The following is an 18,980-nucleotide window of genomic DNA, read 5'->3' as shown; positions in this document are numbered from 1 at the left end:
CATGTAAATATTATTCTTTGTATTTAGCGCCATGAGCACTTTGATGGATTTGTGCGCTTTATAAGTTCTCATTATTATTATTATTATTATTAACCATATACATTTCTTAACAAACAGTTTCAAAGCTTTTCAAAACCACCTCGTCTGATTTAAGGCAAAGCGTTCCTGTAAGCCACTCCTGTGATTCTTTGGAATTGATCGTCTTCTTCATCTATTGATTAAAATTGAATATAACGGCAAACTAAAGTGTGGTAGTTCGCCCTACATAAACTTATCACATCATTCATTTTGTCTTCATTGGTTACACCTATAGTCCAAATGTTGAGAACAAACCAAGGTTCCTTTCAGAGCCATCACTTCTACAATATTATTGCCGTGTGTACCTGAAAGAATGAAGTCAATATCTATCTACTCCATGTAAAGCCCCACTTCCTACAAATAGTTTTATTTTGAGATACTTTTGCACGTCATGCTTTCTGGCATACCGAATGATTGTTTTATTCTTACAGGCAGAAGTAGAGACGTACCTTGGTTCTATCAATTTATTTCTTGCACCGAGACATGTACATCTCCTATTAGAGCTCTTCAATGGCTTTTTATCACCAGGTATGTGTGAAGTGTCTAAAAGAATGCAATCTAGAATTCCAATTCCAGAAAGATAAGTGCACTGGCTTCATTTACATGCATTACACAAAACACAGGACCTTAATGTCCAACCAAAAGGCACATTAATGGTTAAGTGTCTTGCTGAAGGAAACAAGTGTGTGGACTTGACCTGACATTCTGATGATTCAAACTCTAGAGTTTGAGTCAGGTACACTAGACTGGACTTTAGCATGTAGCCTAGTTCTTCTGCCATTCAAGAAGATTGAAATAACGTTATCAAGCAATGTTGTTACCGCAAACTCTTCCATATTTTATTTCCACCATGCAATGTTTCAAATCCTACTTATGTAGCAAGCAAGTCAGACCTAATAGGCCTGCATCAAATTGCTTGTGCTTGTTGTGGTTTCCACAAGTTTTCTTAGTTCTATCATTATGGTCACTGTGTAAGGTTTACATTGTATAGAACAAATATTATATTCATTCTTTTTTCATCTGATATCCTTTATTTTGCCTTCATAACCGATCATATCATGCCTGTTTCTGCAACATTTTGCAGCGTATAAGGAACAATAAAAGATTGACAAATATAAATATAATTCAAATTTCCTGATTGGTTTGTTCCACTTTCAGAGATTTGAATGGGGAACAATGATATATCAAATCAATTGTGTACTTATTTTATTCTTAGCAACATCAGATGTGACCAGTACTCGCAGTGGACAGCCTAACAAGCCCATGCAACCAGAGGACTTCCAACGCATTGAGACTGAGCTGCAAGAACATCTATCTCGAGAGAAACAACAAAAGCAGGAGGACAGACTACGGCGGGAGTCCTGGGGTCTAAAGGACCATAATGAGGATGCGTATGCAGATCTACTCTCTATGCAGTCATTCATTGGTAAAAGTCTTGTTTCAAGGCTGCGTAGATTGTTTCTGTTGCTCTTCTTCCAAACCATGACTTGGGCTTAGGCTCTGGGTTAAGCTCTTGTAATTTAAACAAACTTACATATTTTAGGATAGGACTGATGGTGCTTACGCTGGTTTCGAAGATGGCCACAATCTGCCAGTAACAGGTGCTTGGGTAAATCACACTGTTTTGCATGATTTGAGGGAATTATGTCTGGAAATGTACAAGTCATACCAAGCTTTTTAGAAGTCTGGCATAGAGGTGACTATATATTCTGATCAAGTTTAATAGAAGTGGAATTGATCTCAAGAGCCAAAGGGTGTGGGGTGGTAGAGACCTATATGATTATTACAGACAAGGCACTTTTCAATGATCTCTTTGGTAGCATTAAACATGATGTGAAATGCCTGATTAGTGTAACCAAAGTCTAATTAAATTGACTGTAGATGTTCACATGGTAAAAATGTCATCTTTGAATCTGTATTTGTTGTGTTTGATTTGTAGATGAAGATGATGTGTTCTTCTCAATGACAAGCAGCATGATGTCAATGTCACATACTGGTACCCTGGATGACATGGAAGCCTCCTTTACTAGCACGATGAGTAGCAGCTCTACAGATACATCAAGAACAGGTACAGGAAAAATGAATGCTAGTTCAGGCAGTTGAATGCCTCTGGGATAGATGTTTAATTTCAAAGTCACCGAGTTGTTTGACTATAACGTTTACACATGTAGCGCGCGATTATCATGTGCACATCAGGGTCGGCTGGCACATCCAATGTGCATAGACCTTTTCGCAAATACCATTGCGCAAGCGCAGACTGTTGAATGGGGTGCATTGTGGGATAGATATGGATCCAATTCGATCAGGAGTGCGTTTTGGCGACCCCAACCCAAAACTGTTTCTGACGTCACAACCAAAACGGTAACCGAGCTCACAACTCGGTTATCGTTCAGTCTGAACAGCAGAACCAACGACCAACAACCGAAATAGTTTTTGGTTGGGGTCGCCAAAACGCACTCCAAATTTGATCACCAGTTAGACCACAATGCACCTAATTCCAAGCTTTACGCGAGCGCCCAAGTATTTGCGAAAAGGTCTATGGTGCAATTGGCGTTCCTGTCTGCTTGCAGGATGATGGTATTTATGAATTGAAATACAACTTGTTTATTCGTCAGATTTATCGTTACACCAGCAATAGCGCCTGGCATGGACAGCTCTTTAAACTTTGCAGTTCTTCAATGCACATGGCTGTTCTGTCCAGTCTGCAGCTTGTCTGACAAGGCGCCTAAGTTCATGTGACTCTCATTCTTGAAATTTTGAGCATGTTTTTATTAATATTTGTTTGTTGTTTATGATGTGTTTATTAATGTAACCATATGAGAAATTGTAATCTTGATGAAAAGTTACTTTTTACTGGTCATTTAACTCAAACAGATATTATTTGCTTGTGTTGTATTTTTGTGTAATTTTTTTTAAACAACAGCATATGAGACATGGGAGATTAAAACTACCTTCAGAAATCTAAGTCAGTGTAATTGTCTTTGACTAGCAATGATTTATTAGCCTCATGGACCACTTTATACCTTGACAAGCTTCATCTAGAAACAAGAACTCATTTTGTTATTTCTTCTTGATGAAATGTTGTCCTTTTTATACACACACAGGGAGCAGTTTGACTAGAATTGGATATGGGAATATCTACAGAGGGTCTAGTATACCATCCTATGGATCCTCTGCTCCAAAAACCACACAACCCAAGAGGTCTAAGGCAAGGAAAGGTAAGTCTTGGTCATACTCTCCTCATGGTTGCAAGCCAAACTATACTGGCTTTCTCTACAGTGGTGTCAATTTCAGCCAAAAACTGTGGGTAATGTTGGCATTAAACTGCCTCTTCCAAATGTTTTGAAAGGGTGCAAAATTAAACTAAGATTATGTGGGGTTTGGATGTATTTGTTTAAAGTAGTTTGGAGTGTTAGTCTTTGTACTTCAAGTGTTGGTGCTGTGTCTTCATAAATTGTTTTCACAGCCATTCCCAAAAAGTAGAAGATATTGATATGCCTTCTTTGTACTTGCATTTCTTGCTAAATTAAGCCTCAATGTTCACTAAAGAGTCGGAAGAATAACAAGAGATGGAAAGAATAGTTAGAGAATGCCAAACTAATTGATTTATGCTTGATTTAGCAGGACTACGGGAGCAGTTAGATGACCCAACGGCTGAGCTTACCCGCTACAAGCTCCGCTTTAGCAGTCTCTCCCTGACTGTTCTACACAATGATCCCTCACGTACACCTCTTAATCTAAGCCCAACACACACCTCATTCACTGGCCCCAGGGGAGGAGAGAGATTCGGTAAAGGTTGTGGGAGGGCATCCCTTCAAGAGAGGGCCAAGCATTTCTTTGAGGTTCTTGGCAAGCAAGGGTATGGGAAGAAGGACCAGGCAGACTGGAAGGAGCGCTTTGCAAGAGCCTGCCCATACGACCATCTTAGGTGAAACACTCATCAGTTTCTATGTTCTTAATAAATAAAACAATTAATAGTACAAGTTTAGAGACAGATTGTTACATGTGCTAAACTACGTGTATTACAGAGCATTTTGCATCATGTTCATATTCAAATTGAGTATGAAGCAACCTTTAAATTAAATGTAAACAAATGCTTTTTGAAATGATTGTTCAGACTGATCACCTTTTATTCGGATTTGGCAAATGGAAATAAGTATGAAGATATCCTAAAATCCTGGCAATTATTTGTTGTTTCCTAAAACACAAAAGCACTTTTTGAAGTTTGATTGGATCTCCAAGTGTTTGGTGTATTGTTTGTTTATTATTAAATCAGTGCATTGGAGAGAATCCAATCAAAGATTACACCATTGAACCAACAATGAACTAAGAACTTCCCTCATTCCAGCTTGTTCACCTGATTCAACCCTTATTTGATTTGATGTTAGATTAACAGCTGCTCCTGTAATGCTAGAGTGTGATAGAAAGACTGGCCCTAATGTAACTGCAGCTACAGCCGATCTATCCTTTGGTACTCTGGAACTCCTAGAATGTCTGTTTGATAGACCCAGAAGCAACTCAGCCGAATACAATGATGGGAGAATCAGGAATGATGTACCATCTTGCCAGCACATTGAGGTTAGACAACATGTACCATGTCCAGTTTCATTTAGCAGAGATTTATAAATATAGCAGAGATCAGTGCATCTTGTACCAAAATGGCAATTATAATAATAATAATATGGATTTATAATGCGCACTTTTCAAGAAAACCGATCAAGGCGCCTACACAAAATGAAAACATTATACAATAGAAAATGAAGAATAAACAAAACATAATGAAACCCAATGAAAGTCTAAGTGAACAAGTGTGTTTTCAGTTCCCTCTTAAAATTGTTGAGAGATGTTGTTTGGCGAAGTGAGACTGGGAGCTTATTCCAAAGGGCAGGAGCAGCTTTGGCGAAAGCACGGTCTCCGTAACGAATTGTTCTAGACCTTGGCTCTACCAGCAAGTGAGACCCAGCAGACCGTAGAGCACGACTGCTGTGCTTAGTGAAGATGAGTTCACAAAGATACTGTGGGGCTTGTCCATGCAGAACTTTGAACACAAGGAGGCAGATTTTGAAGGTGATCCTCTTTGCGATGGGGAGCCAATGTAGGCGTCTTAGGACTGGCGAAATGTGATCGTATTTTCTGGCTTGGACAACGACTCGAGCGGCATTATTGTGAACACGTTGGAGACGAGAAGTAGATGTAGCTGGAAGCCCAACCAAGAGCGAGTTGCAACAATCCAAGTGGGAGGAGACCAGAGCATGGATGACTTTCTCAGCTGTATCCAGAGACAAGTATTTGCGAATTTTGGCTATGTTACGAAGATGGAAGTTAGCACTTTTGCACACGCTTGAGATGTGTGATTCCATGTTGAACAGCTTGTCGAATACAACTCCCAGATTGCGTGCACTTTTGGAGGCGGACAGATCGTGGTTGTTGATTGAGAACTGTTGTGAAGTAAACTTTGCATGGTTTGTGTCGCGATCCCAAAACAAGAACCTGGGTCTTTTCCGCATTCAGTCGCAGGAAACTACGACTCATCAATGTTTGAATATGGCTGACACTTTCGTGCATCTGCTTGAAGGACTCATCTGCGGTTACACCAGGAATGAAGGATATGTAGAGCTGGGTATCATCGGCATACAGATGAAACTTGACGTTGTGATGTCTAGCGATGTCGCCTAGTGGTAGAGTGTATGTCGTAAAGAGAACAGGACCAAGAACTAAGCCCTGAGGGACACCGCAGTCTAGGGGCATGGATTCAGATCTGCTTTGAGCAATGCACACCATTTGAGACCTGTCAGTAAGATATGACTTTATCCACTGCAAAGCAGAGCCAGTCACACCGAGCCGCTGTGATAGTCGTTGCACAACACAAAATGCACCTCCGCACAATGCGCATCAACCATTTTCCCCATTTAGGCAGTCTATCTTGGTGTAGATTTTGACTCGCAAAGGGATAGGCGTGTGTTGGTCCACAATGAGTGGTGAAATGGGTAAAATAGTGGTTTAGAACAAAGTGCCAATATTACTAGTTTGTATTACAAACAGTCACAGAATTTTAACTGCTTCCATTAAACCTGAAATGTTGTAGTAAAAATCATAATCTGGGCTGCGTTGCTCTTGCCTACATGTATTGCAAACATTTCAACAAACATTCTGATTGTTTTGGGTCATGAAAACAAAACAATATCACCTGTAATTCCCCCCCCCCCCCCGCCAATGTTGGTGGTGCACAATTGAGTGGACGTCAGACAGTAGGAGGGTTGACAGTGTATTGTGTAGGTGTGTGCATTCCCAACATCTGGTATTGTATTGTAGGATGGCATAGTGCATCTACATGTACACGTGTATGGTAGAAGGGTTATACAATGTATAATTCAATAATATGTGAGGAGGCATGTATTTCAAATTGAATTTCTAAGATTGTTCTAATTTGAGGGAGTATATGATATACTCATGTCATTATCTATGAATGATTACATGTAGGTACATGTTTACTGTTTCATGAAATCCAGTAAATACGTTTACATTTGTGACTTTGTCTTTGTTGTTATGATTTGATTTCTCTATTTTTGTTTAGATGTTATCTTTTAAGGAGGAGACTACCTTGGAGAGTGAATATGCTGCTGTTAAACCTTCTCTGAGTATCAGATTCAAAAGTATACAAAGAACCAGTAATCAGGTGGGTGGATATATCATTTAATATCAATCAAAATGTGAATACTTCACATGTCCACTCCCAGCGCATTTTAATAAGTCCATTAATAATACTCATCCAGTGCGATGACGAGTGTCCATTTTCACTTTCACATAATCGTCATAAAGTGATTTTACCTGTTCAGCTGAAATTGTTGTAAAATTTTTGTTGGACAGTGCAAGTTTGTATTCGTTCTACTCAATTTAATTTAAAGACATTTTGTTTCAGTCATGCCATATCAGCTCGCGAGCTTGCACCTGTGCTTATAATACAGTTTACTAATTCCTATTGGTCGAAAGCAGTGGCTGGAACACCTGTGCCACATCGCGCAATATGCCTGACGCGCACCTCAAACTCCTTATAAGGAGTTTTCACCAGAGGGCCTTACCATTTCATAGCTAGAGGGGTGTTGTGTTGAAAGAAATCATTAAACAATTATAATTTTTGCTTTTGTTTTAACTTTTGGAACAAAAAGAGTTGATGTTTTTTGACCGAAAAGGTATTTATGAATGGGAATCAAAGTGTGTTGAATCGGTTTTAAACTAGTGGTTTAAACCCGCCGAGGCCTGGTTCTTAATAATTTACCTTGACTTCGTCTCGGTGAAATTATCAAGAACCAGGCCTCGGTTGGTTTAAACCAATAATTTAAAACCTATTCACCACACATTGATTACCTTAATATGGTTTCTTAACCATCTATCTGTTAGAATGCTGGCATTTGTGCTTCACAGATTCAGTAGTTTGTGTTTGTACTTAGAGCAATCATTGCAAAAGAACACCAGGAAAGTTGTTATCATACAGTGTGTGAATCGTTTTCATACTTAAAAATCATAAAGCTTAAAGAGGGGCCACGCTTAATAAAGATTAACAAAGCCTCAATTGAGCTGCACAACTCCCATCAATGACTGCCTGAACACAAATTGGAATGATCAAATGAACGCTGCAAATTCTACTTTTAAAACACATTTCCAATCATATCAATTTTGTAACAAAAGGTTTGAAACGTTTTTCCTAGAGCAACTTGCCCGATCCAAGGCAAGGTGTCCCTTTAATCACATACATCAATGATCTCTACTGTCCCAGGTATCCATGTAGTCATTGATGATGAAAAGCAGTTGTAGTAGTTGAGTGTTTTGCTTCAGGATTCAGTGTCATGACCTGGGTTTGAACCCACACTCCCTTGCTCCTCAGCCAACAGAACATGAATTTGATGCAATATGAAACTAACCAAACCCAGTCCATAACCCACTAAAAAGCACCTGAAATAGGGCAGCCATGCATTTAAAACCTGCTACATAACTCATTCACATAATCCATATTCCTACATAAACCTTAAATTCTATGCTCTCAGATATTAGGGTATGTTGCCACCTAGCATAGCATAGTCTCTTCTTTTTTAAACACTATTGATTTGTATCCAACGTTATTCAAATTTAGTGTACAAATTGTTTATCTACATGTATATCACTACCATTTTGTGCTGATTTGTTAATGCATCAATAGGGTAGTCAACGTGTCATTGTACATAAACCCAAGTCAGAGATTGCTGTGGAGCTGGGTCATCTCCAGTGTGAATTAGACTTGACCGTAGTGGATCGACTGTACACCTTACTTCACCCTCAGCCTGTTGGATGGTCCAATGCCACCATGAGTAATGGCCCATATCGCTCTCTCTATGGTGGTGCTGTCAACTTGGTGAGTCTAACTCATGAGTATGTCAATGTACCATTTAATTGGATCATTCAAAATGGATTTTGAATCCTCCAAGCTGCTTTAAGTTGTCAGTTGTGGCAACTCTATTTGCAATATGTGCAGCTGACCAAGGACACTGCAAAACATAGTGTGGGCTATAAAGAGCAGTTTAAGGTGTGAAACCTTAAGAAGACAACTATCAATGATGTGGTCCACATCCAATGGATTTAGATCCACATCCAATAACTCCACCAGAGGAATATGTGCCCAGTACACAGGACACGTCAACTGCTATAGGCTTACCTTGTGGACATAACAAGGGTTATCATGAGGTTCAATTATCTTCCAGTACAGGCTAATCCACAAATCACATGCTCGAACTGGATGGTGGTATAAAAGCCTACTTTCAGTTTTTTTTATTGCACAGTGCGTATTGTGAGTGTCAATGCATCACTCCGTATACGGACAGTGCAAACAAAAACTACATTCTAAACTTTGTGTGCATGCAAGCGGTTCGTCACAAATTTACATTCTGAAATTTTAAACTTTGCGCATTGCACCTGAGACTGGAAGATGAAGGTTATAACATGCGCGCTTCGGCCTTGTGAATATGGGATGCAGAAGCGCTATATTTTTCCAGAATTCTCGTTGGATATGGGACGCAGAAGCGCTATATTTTTCCGTATTCCACTCCTACTTGTGTGATAACTTTTAATACCTGCAGAACAAGGGTTGTCATGATTAATATCTGCTTATCTTGTGTACAGAATAAGCAAGCTGTTTTCAATCAGGCTCTTGATGAGACACCAGCAGGCTTAGATCAGCTTCTAGATATCAGAGTTTCATGCCCTCTAGCACATCTTGCCTTCAGGTAGGTTCAAAGTACTAACTCAATTTATTTTGGCCTGTTGTGTGCTCTTTCCGTATCACACCTTTCTCCTGATAGTCAGGTTGCTTAGGTCAAAATTTTGACGAGATCGTGACCGACTGGCCCAAAGCACCAAACTTGGTAGATATATTATTTTGGTCCTAGAGAAGATATTTACAAGGGGTGACACCTGAAAAAAATCTTGGAAGGGTGCCTAATTTGCATAAATCCAAATTTGTGCCTAATTTGCATATAAAATTTATAAAAAAAATTATCTGGCGTATTTTTTTTCTTCAGTTGAGTGCTGTACTCAGCCCTTTATTAATTAGGCCTCTTGATAGGGTTCGAATTATGTGTGTTTTACTTTATGTCAAAGTAGACTGATGCTTATAACTAATTATCAATAATTAAGACTAATTACATCGTAATTGTTAGTGGTTTGATGAATAACTCATTTATAAAGATTCAATGTTCAATTTTATATATTTGTTTTAATATTTGCACCTACAATTTGGAGGTGGGCTTCAGGTAGCCAATTCAATTTGTTTTCCTTCCTGGCGTATTCACTTTGATATTTTAGCTAATCTATATCAGTTGTTAAAAGCATCAGACAAGACATATTTGATTGGGAATCCCTCCCTTTTACCAGGAATTTTGAGCGTAACCGCCTGGAAAATTATGTTGCCTGCAAGCCTTAAGACACTAGTTGCCATGCTGCTGAATGGACCTAATGTAAAGCACCAAGGTATCACTGAGCCACAGGTTTGTCTTTCCATAGCTCAGATGGTCGTCTTCAATGCAAAAAAAAGAATCTTCTGAGGCAAAAAACAGCAGGCATTCCAGTGAAAGGGAGCCATCACCTCTTCCTCTCTACATTGGGTTATGTATCCATACACTCATGAGATGCAAAAAAATAACAATGAACATCCTGTATAGACTAGGCATCAGTGTTAGCTATGATCGTGTCATTGACAAGCAGCTTGTCTGCCCTGCAAATCTAACATAAGGTCTGTTCACGGTTTGGACTTTGGATGACATAGATCATAACCCTTCCTCTACAACAGCCGAGGGCTCATTCCATAGTGCTGGGATAAATATCTTTCAGTTTCCCACCGCATCCTGCTCTGGAACCTTCAGAGATCCTATTGTAATTTGCTCTGAGTCAAGGAAGTATTCACTCCCTGAGGATATACACAACTGTTCCAGATGTGGCTTGCCAGATTTCTAAACTTGAAGTGCCAGAAACTTCTCTCAGTACCATTGATGGTAATTTGAAATTGCAAGAGCTACAGAAGTCTCCTGGATAGACAGATCTATTTTTCTCTTAAAGAAGGACAAGCTTGAGAAAGAAGATTACATTGCCTGGTCTGCATTCTGCTCTGGACGCCCTCTTGCCCCTTTTATACAAGCATGTGATGGAGATCCAAAGGCAGATAACAACATATCGCAATCCATGACAGACACCACTAATTGCTGTGGACCAACCACTGTCTGCCCTTGCCAAGTTTGCTCAGTGGCGTTGGCCCGAGACATTGGGAGAGAAGCAATTTTTAGTAACGTTGGTGGTCTCCATATAGAGATGGCTTTATGGAACACAATTGGAGACTTTCTTAAATGATCTTGTTGGACCGCTGCCTTATGTGCAGCTGGTGTCGTATGGCCTCCTCGGAGCAGACTCCTTCCTCAAAGCTGCCCACCTCACTAGAACCAGGCACAGTCATCAAGTTACAGCCATAAAACTTGCAAATCTGCACAGAGAGAGAGATGCTTGGCAACTGAATGTGGAGTCTGACAGTGGGATTTCTTTTGAAACGTGGAAGCAGAAGATGATTACGGCAAGCCCTACATTTCAGTACTGGGATATCATTCTTGAAATATGAAACACTTGTGCTGATTTTCATCCGTGCTCATTGTATCCGAGATTTTGATCTCTTTGGGGAGGCTTTGGAGGCATTGGTGTCTTGGTTCTTTGTTCTGGATCACACTAACTACGCTCGCTGGATCCCCATTCACATCCGATACATGAAGGCTCTACCACAAAATATCAAAGAAGAGGTCAAACAAATGTGGGTTCTTCAAAAGACTCAACACAAGTTCTCTTGCATGCCTCTTGACCATGGTCATGAACAAAACAACGTTGGTAAAGGGTCTGGTGGCGTGGTAGAACTTACCGAAAACCCTGTTGCCTCCAGAATATGGATGGTTTCAGGTCCACAGCAAGCAAGACTGCTGAAGGAATTTGAGGACCAGTTCATGGATGGAGAAAACGTCAACATTTGCAAGCAGCATGAACAGGGGATGATTATGCAGGAGGTCTTCAGGAAACAAGTGAAGAGCCTCACTGAAGCAATCTCAGAAAAAGGTAACCCTTTCGTTGAAGATCCTTCACAACTGCTTGCTTTGGACACTTCAAATTGTGCTAATAAAAGATGTTGTTTCCACAGTCCCCACAATCGAAGCCCTTGGCATTTCCCAGTACCAGAAGCATGTTAAGGATGTAATTTGACACCGAAGCACCAGCATTCATAAGCCCATCAAAAAAAAATCGTTGGCCATTTGGAAGCGTGTGAAATCAAAGCCAAACACAAGTGCTAAGCAGTATCGTTCAAGTAAAAAAAAACTGATTGCAATCTTTTCAGCCAGCTCTACTTAGCAATTAAGTCAGTACCGTGATGGAGACTTAACAGAATTCTTCGCCAATGAAAATCATCCTTGGCCATTTTCTCTCTCGGTGTATGGAGCGCTTCGCCTGCCGACGAAAATACCTGATCTGGTAGAAATTCTGACAACGGATCAGCCAGACCCTCCGTCATACTGCCATGCCAATGTTTTTGACGATGCTGCTATCGTCTACGCACTTCCTGCAAATCAAACTATGTACATTCAATGAATCTGGTGAAAAGTTATTTCTCCATTGGATCCAACAACAATTGAGGAACAGCAACCGAGTAGACATAGTGTGGAATACATACAAGAGAGGTATGTTTGAAGCAATCTATGAGGAGGAAAAGGTATAAGGAAGAAGGTTGCAGGGAACACTTAACTACCAACAAACTTCCTAAACTTTCTGCAGGATCCCACCAATAAACAAGAGCTATTTCAACTACTAACTGAGAAGGTATCGAACACAAAGTTTCCTCCTGGAAAGGCGAGCATCTGGACAACAAGCTTGAAGTCTGAACAGCATGCTCCACTGCCCGAGGGATATGGTTGGACAAAGGTTGCATCTGACTGGAAGCCTGTGTGGTCACTCATCCAGAGGCAGCCAGTGTCTGCAGAGAGCTGTTGAGTGTGGATGCCAAACACTGCCGCAGTGCTTCAGAATCTGCAGATGCCGCAAAGCTGGGCTTTCTTGCACAGCGCTTTAAGAGTGCAGCGGAAGCTGCCAAGATCTTTGAAGATATTGTCAGTGTAAACCAATTTTCCCCACATGGGACTGTTTTAAAAGTTCAGACGGTAGTAACAACAAAAACTAACTGTTGTGCATACTTCGAACCAGGATACTTAATTTGTTATTATAGTGGCCTTCTTGGATTTCTGACTACACTTAATTACTTACGCACATCGTCAGTTCATTAATGTTGTTTAAGTGCAGGATATGTAAACAAAACCACCGAAGAAAATATTGCAAAATGACCTTTGCTTTCAAATGATAAAAATGTACCGAAATTAGTGCTTAAATATAGGATTTTGCAGTCATTTTGAAATTATGCAAATTAGGTACCTTCCAAAAATATTTGTTGGTGTCACCCCTTCTAAAATTGATTTCTGGGGCCTATATAAGGTACCTACCAAATTTGGTGCTTTGGGCCAGTCGGTCACGATTCCATCCCTAAGCTACCTGACTATGATGGCAATCAGACCATGCTGATCAAACGTTGATTTTTTACACCACCAACCATTTCTTGTCAGAAGCGCAACAATTCATAGTTTATAGACATTTCTGCAAGGTTTCTTTCATGTCCTACTTTTTAAGTCCTAAGATTTCCACTTTGCAATTTGTTTGTATTTAAGTTCAGTTATAGATGATGTCTACAGGGCTCAAATATCCAAACATTTGTGCACAGCATGGAACTCCAATAGTCTGCATGCATTGTGATACTGCATATATCCATAGCTATCTTTGTACATGACTTCTCAGGAAAAACTCTTAGGGTGAAATCACATTGGAATAATTGTAATGGTTCAAGAAAAAAGGGTGCAATTTTGAAGTTGTTGCATTCATACAGCATCAGTTTTGTACTAACCCTCCTACTATTTGACCATTCATTACCATCCAAATGGCCATTCAATACCATTCAAATGGTTTTGAATGATGGATGAGCTATCCCTGCAGACAATAATATCTTGTGGTGAGTGCACCTACATAGTGAACATATACAGTTCTGTGTACACAGCTGTGTACAGTTTCTACTAAACCTGTGCTTTTGGTGGCTTTGAATGGTCAGTCATATTTCTGGCAAATGTTACTGAGTGTATTCAAGAGGGTTAGTTTATACATTTGATTTGATTTGATTGTTTGTAGGTTTCCAATCCCAGATTTGAGGGATGTGAGTGACTGTGCATGGTGGAAGCGTTCCTTGAGAGATGAGATCCTTCATATAGAGCTACAGGATACAGAGTTCAGAACCATACTTGGTGATGGTAAACCTTTCCAGACCTTACTGCTGCAATGCAGACAAATACACAGTAAGTTTTTCTTACTGATCTGTTTTATGTGTTATTTCAGGTAGAACATGTATTCATCTTTTATTTAGAGAAATGATGGCTCTCTATTGATTTATTTTCAGCAATCTTCACATAGGGCAGATCAGTGTTTGGTTCCTAATATGCATAGTGCTTGTGCACTGAAGATGAAGTGCCAATGACACTAGTCTGGTAAACTATGGTCCTTGATCAAATTGGCTACTGAATTTATGCTACAGCCGAGCAGACTGGCATCCTAGTAATATGTAGTATGTAGTATTATTTTGTATACAGTTTTCTATTCAATTACTTTGAGGCAATTGATGATTTTAACCTTGGTGCTGTATTATTTCTCTCTTCTATTTTTAGGTCTTTTACAAATGGGTCCAGGGGAATCCCCAGTTTCCTTCCTTCGTATAAACTATAGTAATCTGGATATCAACTCAGCTGAGAGGGGCTTCGACTGTCCAAAGTAGGCATTCTCTTTTCTTTACATTTTTGTTAAACAATTTTTAGGTGCATTATGCCTTCACACAACACACATTCAAGGGTTGTGGCATCCAATCACAGTAAAACAATGGCTGCTTAGATTTATCTATAGTCCCCTCAAACACTGCCATTACTTACGCTGGTGTGTACCCACCAAGCATAACTATCAACCACTAGCAGGTCTTCTTGTAACCTTTGATGCCACTGTTTGGGCTTGTGGCAAGAGCTATCCTTCCCATGGTTGGTTAGCCAACCAATGTTCTCCTTTTACATTATTTGACTTAAATCCTTATCTGTCTGTTCAACCTGTCTGTCTGTCTGTCTGTATGTTGTTGTTGTTGTTCCTGTTCATTTTCTGTTTGTCTGTCCATCATGTGTCTCACCTTAAGGCCCAATTTCTAGAAGATGCCTTGTAAAACTGGATTTATGATTTCTTCTGAAATTCATTTGTTAAGAAATAATCATGTAGTACGTAAATAATTGTTATTTTCGAATTAAAAAAGAAAAATGCAAGGGTCGTATTAGATACATGTTCATGTATGAGAGAATGTTTACTTACAGACTGGTGCTCAAGTTGTACCCTCACAGTGAGACTTCAGTCTTTGAAGACACAGGAGAAAGTGATTCTCCACCAGTCAATTCCTGGGAAGGGGCGTGTCACTTTGACAAACCTGAAATATCCCCATTTTCATCCAAGAGAGTCATGTATGATAGTGAACAGGTAAGATATCAATCATGAAGTATAAATGGACACAGTTGCTATTATCCTCTGTAATTAGCTTGTTTCAGCTCAATGAAGATGTAGAAATGGGTCATAAACCATTAGAGCAACTCAAAATTTTCTTGACACAGAAAACATAACGAAGTGTCGACAAATTAAGAACTCACTCCGTGGTTGTGAAGTTTATAATGAGAAGTCCCCTCGATCCACTGAAGCGAAAGTAGTAGTCCCTGATGATTTTCTACCTTCCCCACGGTAGTAATTATTAATCAGGACAGTTCTTTTCAGAACTGACCAGACTCCCAAATTCTGAAAATCTACCAAGCGGTAGTAAAATAAAAGCAAGACAAGTTCTTGAAAGAAACTAATCTACTTGACAAGTTGTTGATAACTTACCATGATATGCCTCAAATCCAATATAAGTGTCACCCTAGTCAGGGATGCCAGTCTTCCGGCTAATGCCGGAATTCCGGCTTTTTCAAATTTTCTCCGATTTTTTCCGGCGCTCTGTGTTTCATCTGGCCGGAGAAAATATAAGTTTTGAAAAAGATTTCCGGCGCTCCCTATTTCATTTGGCTGGAGAAATATATTTTATTGAAAACGAATTTCCGGCGCTTCGTAATTCATCTGGCCAGAGAAAATATATAAAATAATATCTGCCGTCATCTCGCTGTCAACTCGTCAACTCAACCACTTCCAAGATGGCAGGTATGAACTAGTCTTGACCTAAGGCCTCAGTGATCAACTAACATAAATTGCAGTACATACTACACATGCAGTACCAATCATTCACGCCTTGAGGCAAGACTATTCCAAATGCAGGAAAGCGCCCTCTGTTGTCCATTTTGTACAGGCCTGTGAAAAAGCAAGATGGCGACCGATGGCGACCAATGGTTTTATGTAGCTTAGAGATATCTTTTTCACGATCAAAAAAAAAAATTTCTAAAATCGAAATGTAGCCTAAAACTTTTCAAATTCTCTTTTAGCTTATACTGTATAGTTTTAAGCATCTATTGTGGATTTTAAATTTATTTTGGAGGAGTTGACGGCGAGTTGGTGGCACCAAGCGAGTTGACGGTAAAGTTGTTGGGTAATAATGTGCGTTGCTGACACCGATCGAAAAATTTAATTGTAAAAGAAGTTTTTTAAACAACCGATCCTCACATTACGAAGCCATCAACATGGTTGACAAAAAAATACTCTAAAGGCAGAAATAAGAGGGTAAGATCGTCCAAAAATGGAAAAAAAAATATTTTTAAAAAATCTCGGTTTGGGTGTTCAAGGCGCTGTAAAACCAAAAACAAAACAAGACAAAAACAGAGAAAACAGACACAACAAAATTGGTCATTGAAAACCTGTTACATAAGATAAGTTTTGAGAAGAGATTTGAATTTTGTGGTACAAAGACAAGCTCTACGATTAAGTGGTAGAGAGTTCTAGATGCGTGGCGCAGCTGAAAAAAAAGATCTGTCACCCCATGAGTGTCGAGACTTGGGTTAAATGAGGAGAAGCATGGAACTTGATCGAAGATTCCTTGATGGAGTGTAAACTTGAAGCAGTTCTGAAATATAGTGGGGAGCCTTGCCATTAAGAGCTTTGTGGACAATGAGCATCAGCTCGAAGATGATTCGTTGAGAAATCGGGAGCCAGTGAAGTTGTTTCAGAATGGGGGTGAAAGAACAGGATTTTCTAGACAGTGTCACAATGGGGGCAGCAGTATTTTGGAGGCGTTGGAGACGGGAAATCTGGTTGTTAGGAAGACTGTATAGAAGTGCATTGCCATTGTCAAGACGAGAAGTAACAAATGCATGAATGACCTTTTCAGTGGCACTTTTGTCCAAGTACTTGCAAGTCTTACCTATATTTAATAAATAATTTTCTACGAAACACAGCCAAATGCTCACGTACCTATATTCCTGATGTGATATGATGACAGACGAAAAATGTTGTTGATGTGTGGCTGAACTGTCATCGATGAATAGTTCCGAGCTTTGAGCGAGGGAGCTATCCGAGCATCACCGATGACAATGTATGGCACTGAAACCTTTGTTAACTGTTGACGTGACCGAAACACAAGGAACTCTGTCTTATCATCATTTAACCTCAGGACGTTTTGTTGGGTCCAACGTTGAATTTCTCGGATACATTTCTCAAGTCTTGCAATAGATGCATTGGCGTTTTCTTGAGAAGATTTAAACGTGATGTATAGCTGAGTGTCGTCTGTGTACACATGGTTATTCAAATTAAGTTTTAGGATGATGTCACGAATGGGTAAAGTGTAAACTGCAAAAACCACTGCAGGCTAGTACGGACCCCTGTGGCACAGAGTAGGTCAAAACAACAGGGTTGGATATTGCGATGCCAATACATACATGCTGAGTTCTATTGCAGAAATTTGCACCATGCTAGGGCCGTTTCCTCTATGCCAAGGCGATTCTGGGGCCGAGAGAGAAGGATGTTGTGATCAACAATGTCAAAAGCAGCACTCCAAGTCTAACAGGACTAGTGCTGTAAGGTTACCATTGTCCATTGCAGGGAAAGGCTTGTATGCTGACTGGAACACGTCGGACAGGTTGAGAGTATGAATGTGATCAGAAATACATGATGAAACTACTCATTCGATGACTTTTCCGAGATATTTTAGGAATATTTCCCTATAAAGTGTGTTGCATCTAGGAATGACATGTACGTGTAAGCCAGGATAGCATAAAGAACAGTGTGGTTCTAGGTTGGCCCAGAGTTGAAACTCTTGATGGTTCTAGGATTGGTGAGAAAGAAAGTGAAGACTCTGTGTATGTGTTGCCATCTAGCCATAGTGGTCATTCTGCAAGAAAGTGAAGACTCTGTGTATGTGTTGCCATCTAGCCATAGTAGTCTTTCTGCAAGAAAGTGAAGACTCTGTGTATGTGTTGCCATCTAGCCATAGTGGTCTTTCTGCAAGAAAGTGAAGACTCTGTGTATGTGTTGCCATCTAGCCATAGTAGTCTTTCTGCAAGAAAGTGAAGACTCTGTGTATGTGTTGCCATCTAGCCATAGTAGTCTTTCTGCAAGAAAGTGAAGACTCTGTGTATGTGTTGCCATCTAGCCATAGTGGTCTTTCTGCAAGAAAGTGAAGACTCTGTGTATGTGTTGCCATCTAGCCATAGTAGTCTTTCTGCAAGAAAGTGAAGACTCTGTGTATGTGTTGCCATCTAGCCATAGTGGTCTTTCTGCAAGAAAGTGAAGACTCTGTGTATGTGTTGCCATCTAGCCATAGTAGTCTTTCTGCAAGAAAGTGAAGACTCTGTGTATGTGTTGCCATCTAGCCATAGTGGTCTTTCTGCAAGAAAGTGAAGACTCTGTGTATGTGTTGCCATCTAGCCATAGTGGTCATTCTGCAAGAAAGTGAAGACTCTGTGTATGTGTTGCCATCTAGCCATAGTGGTCTTTCTGCAAGAAAGTGAAGACTCTGTGTATGTGTTGCCATCTAGCCATAGTGGTCTTTCTGCAAGAAAGTGAAGACTCTGTGTATGTGTTGCCATCTAGCCATAGTAGTCTTTCTGCAAGAAAGTGAAGACTCTGTGTATGTGTTGCCATCTAGCCATAGTGGTCTTTCTGCCTGGTATCACTACAGGGGGGAGTGTCCTTGCAAAATGTATTTAAGTTTTAAAATTAATGTTACAAATTTACAATTACCCTGTGTGTTGTTAATTTGTTAGAAATAAGCATGAATTGTATTTTCAAACCTCTTCTTCCAATGCTGTATTTTATGACAC

The 18,980-nt window shown here is 39.9% G+C and overlaps 1 protein-coding gene across 1 annotated transcript in view; it reads left to right on the top strand.

Annotated features, from left to right (window-relative positions):
• The window catches only part of LOC117288099 (autophagy-related protein 2 homolog A-like), an 84,310-nt gene that overhangs the window by 32,217 nt on the left and 33,113 nt on the right, over positions 1–18,980 (top strand). Inside the window, exons 6-17 of the mRNA XM_033768802.1 lie at positions 510–606; positions 1,295–1,504; positions 2,018–2,146; positions 3,183–3,296; positions 3,703–4,006; positions 4,467–4,656; positions 6,653–6,754; positions 8,273–8,464; positions 9,229–9,332; positions 13,855–14,018; positions 14,385–14,487; positions 15,066–15,225. Coding sequence (XP_033624693.1) covers positions 510–606; positions 1,295–1,504; positions 2,018–2,146; positions 3,183–3,296; positions 3,703–4,006; positions 4,467–4,656; positions 6,653–6,754; positions 8,273–8,464; positions 9,229–9,332; positions 13,855–14,018; positions 14,385–14,487; positions 15,066–15,225 — 1,869 coding nt within the window. The remainder of the gene's footprint in view (positions 1–509; positions 607–1,294; positions 1,505–2,017; positions 2,147–3,182; positions 3,297–3,702; positions 4,007–4,466; positions 4,657–6,652; positions 6,755–8,272; positions 8,465–9,228; positions 9,333–13,854; positions 14,019–14,384; positions 14,488–15,065; positions 15,226–18,980) is intronic.

This window comes from Asterias rubens, chromosome 1 (genome assembly GCF_902459465.1).
Source record: "Asterias rubens chromosome 1, eAstRub1.3, whole genome shotgun sequence".
Taxonomy (NCBI): domain Eukaryota; kingdom Metazoa; phylum Echinodermata; class Asteroidea; order Forcipulatida; family Asteriidae; genus Asterias; species Asterias rubens.
Note: the sequence above shows the minus strand (reverse complement) of the source record. Positions and strands in the feature narration are given on the sequence as shown.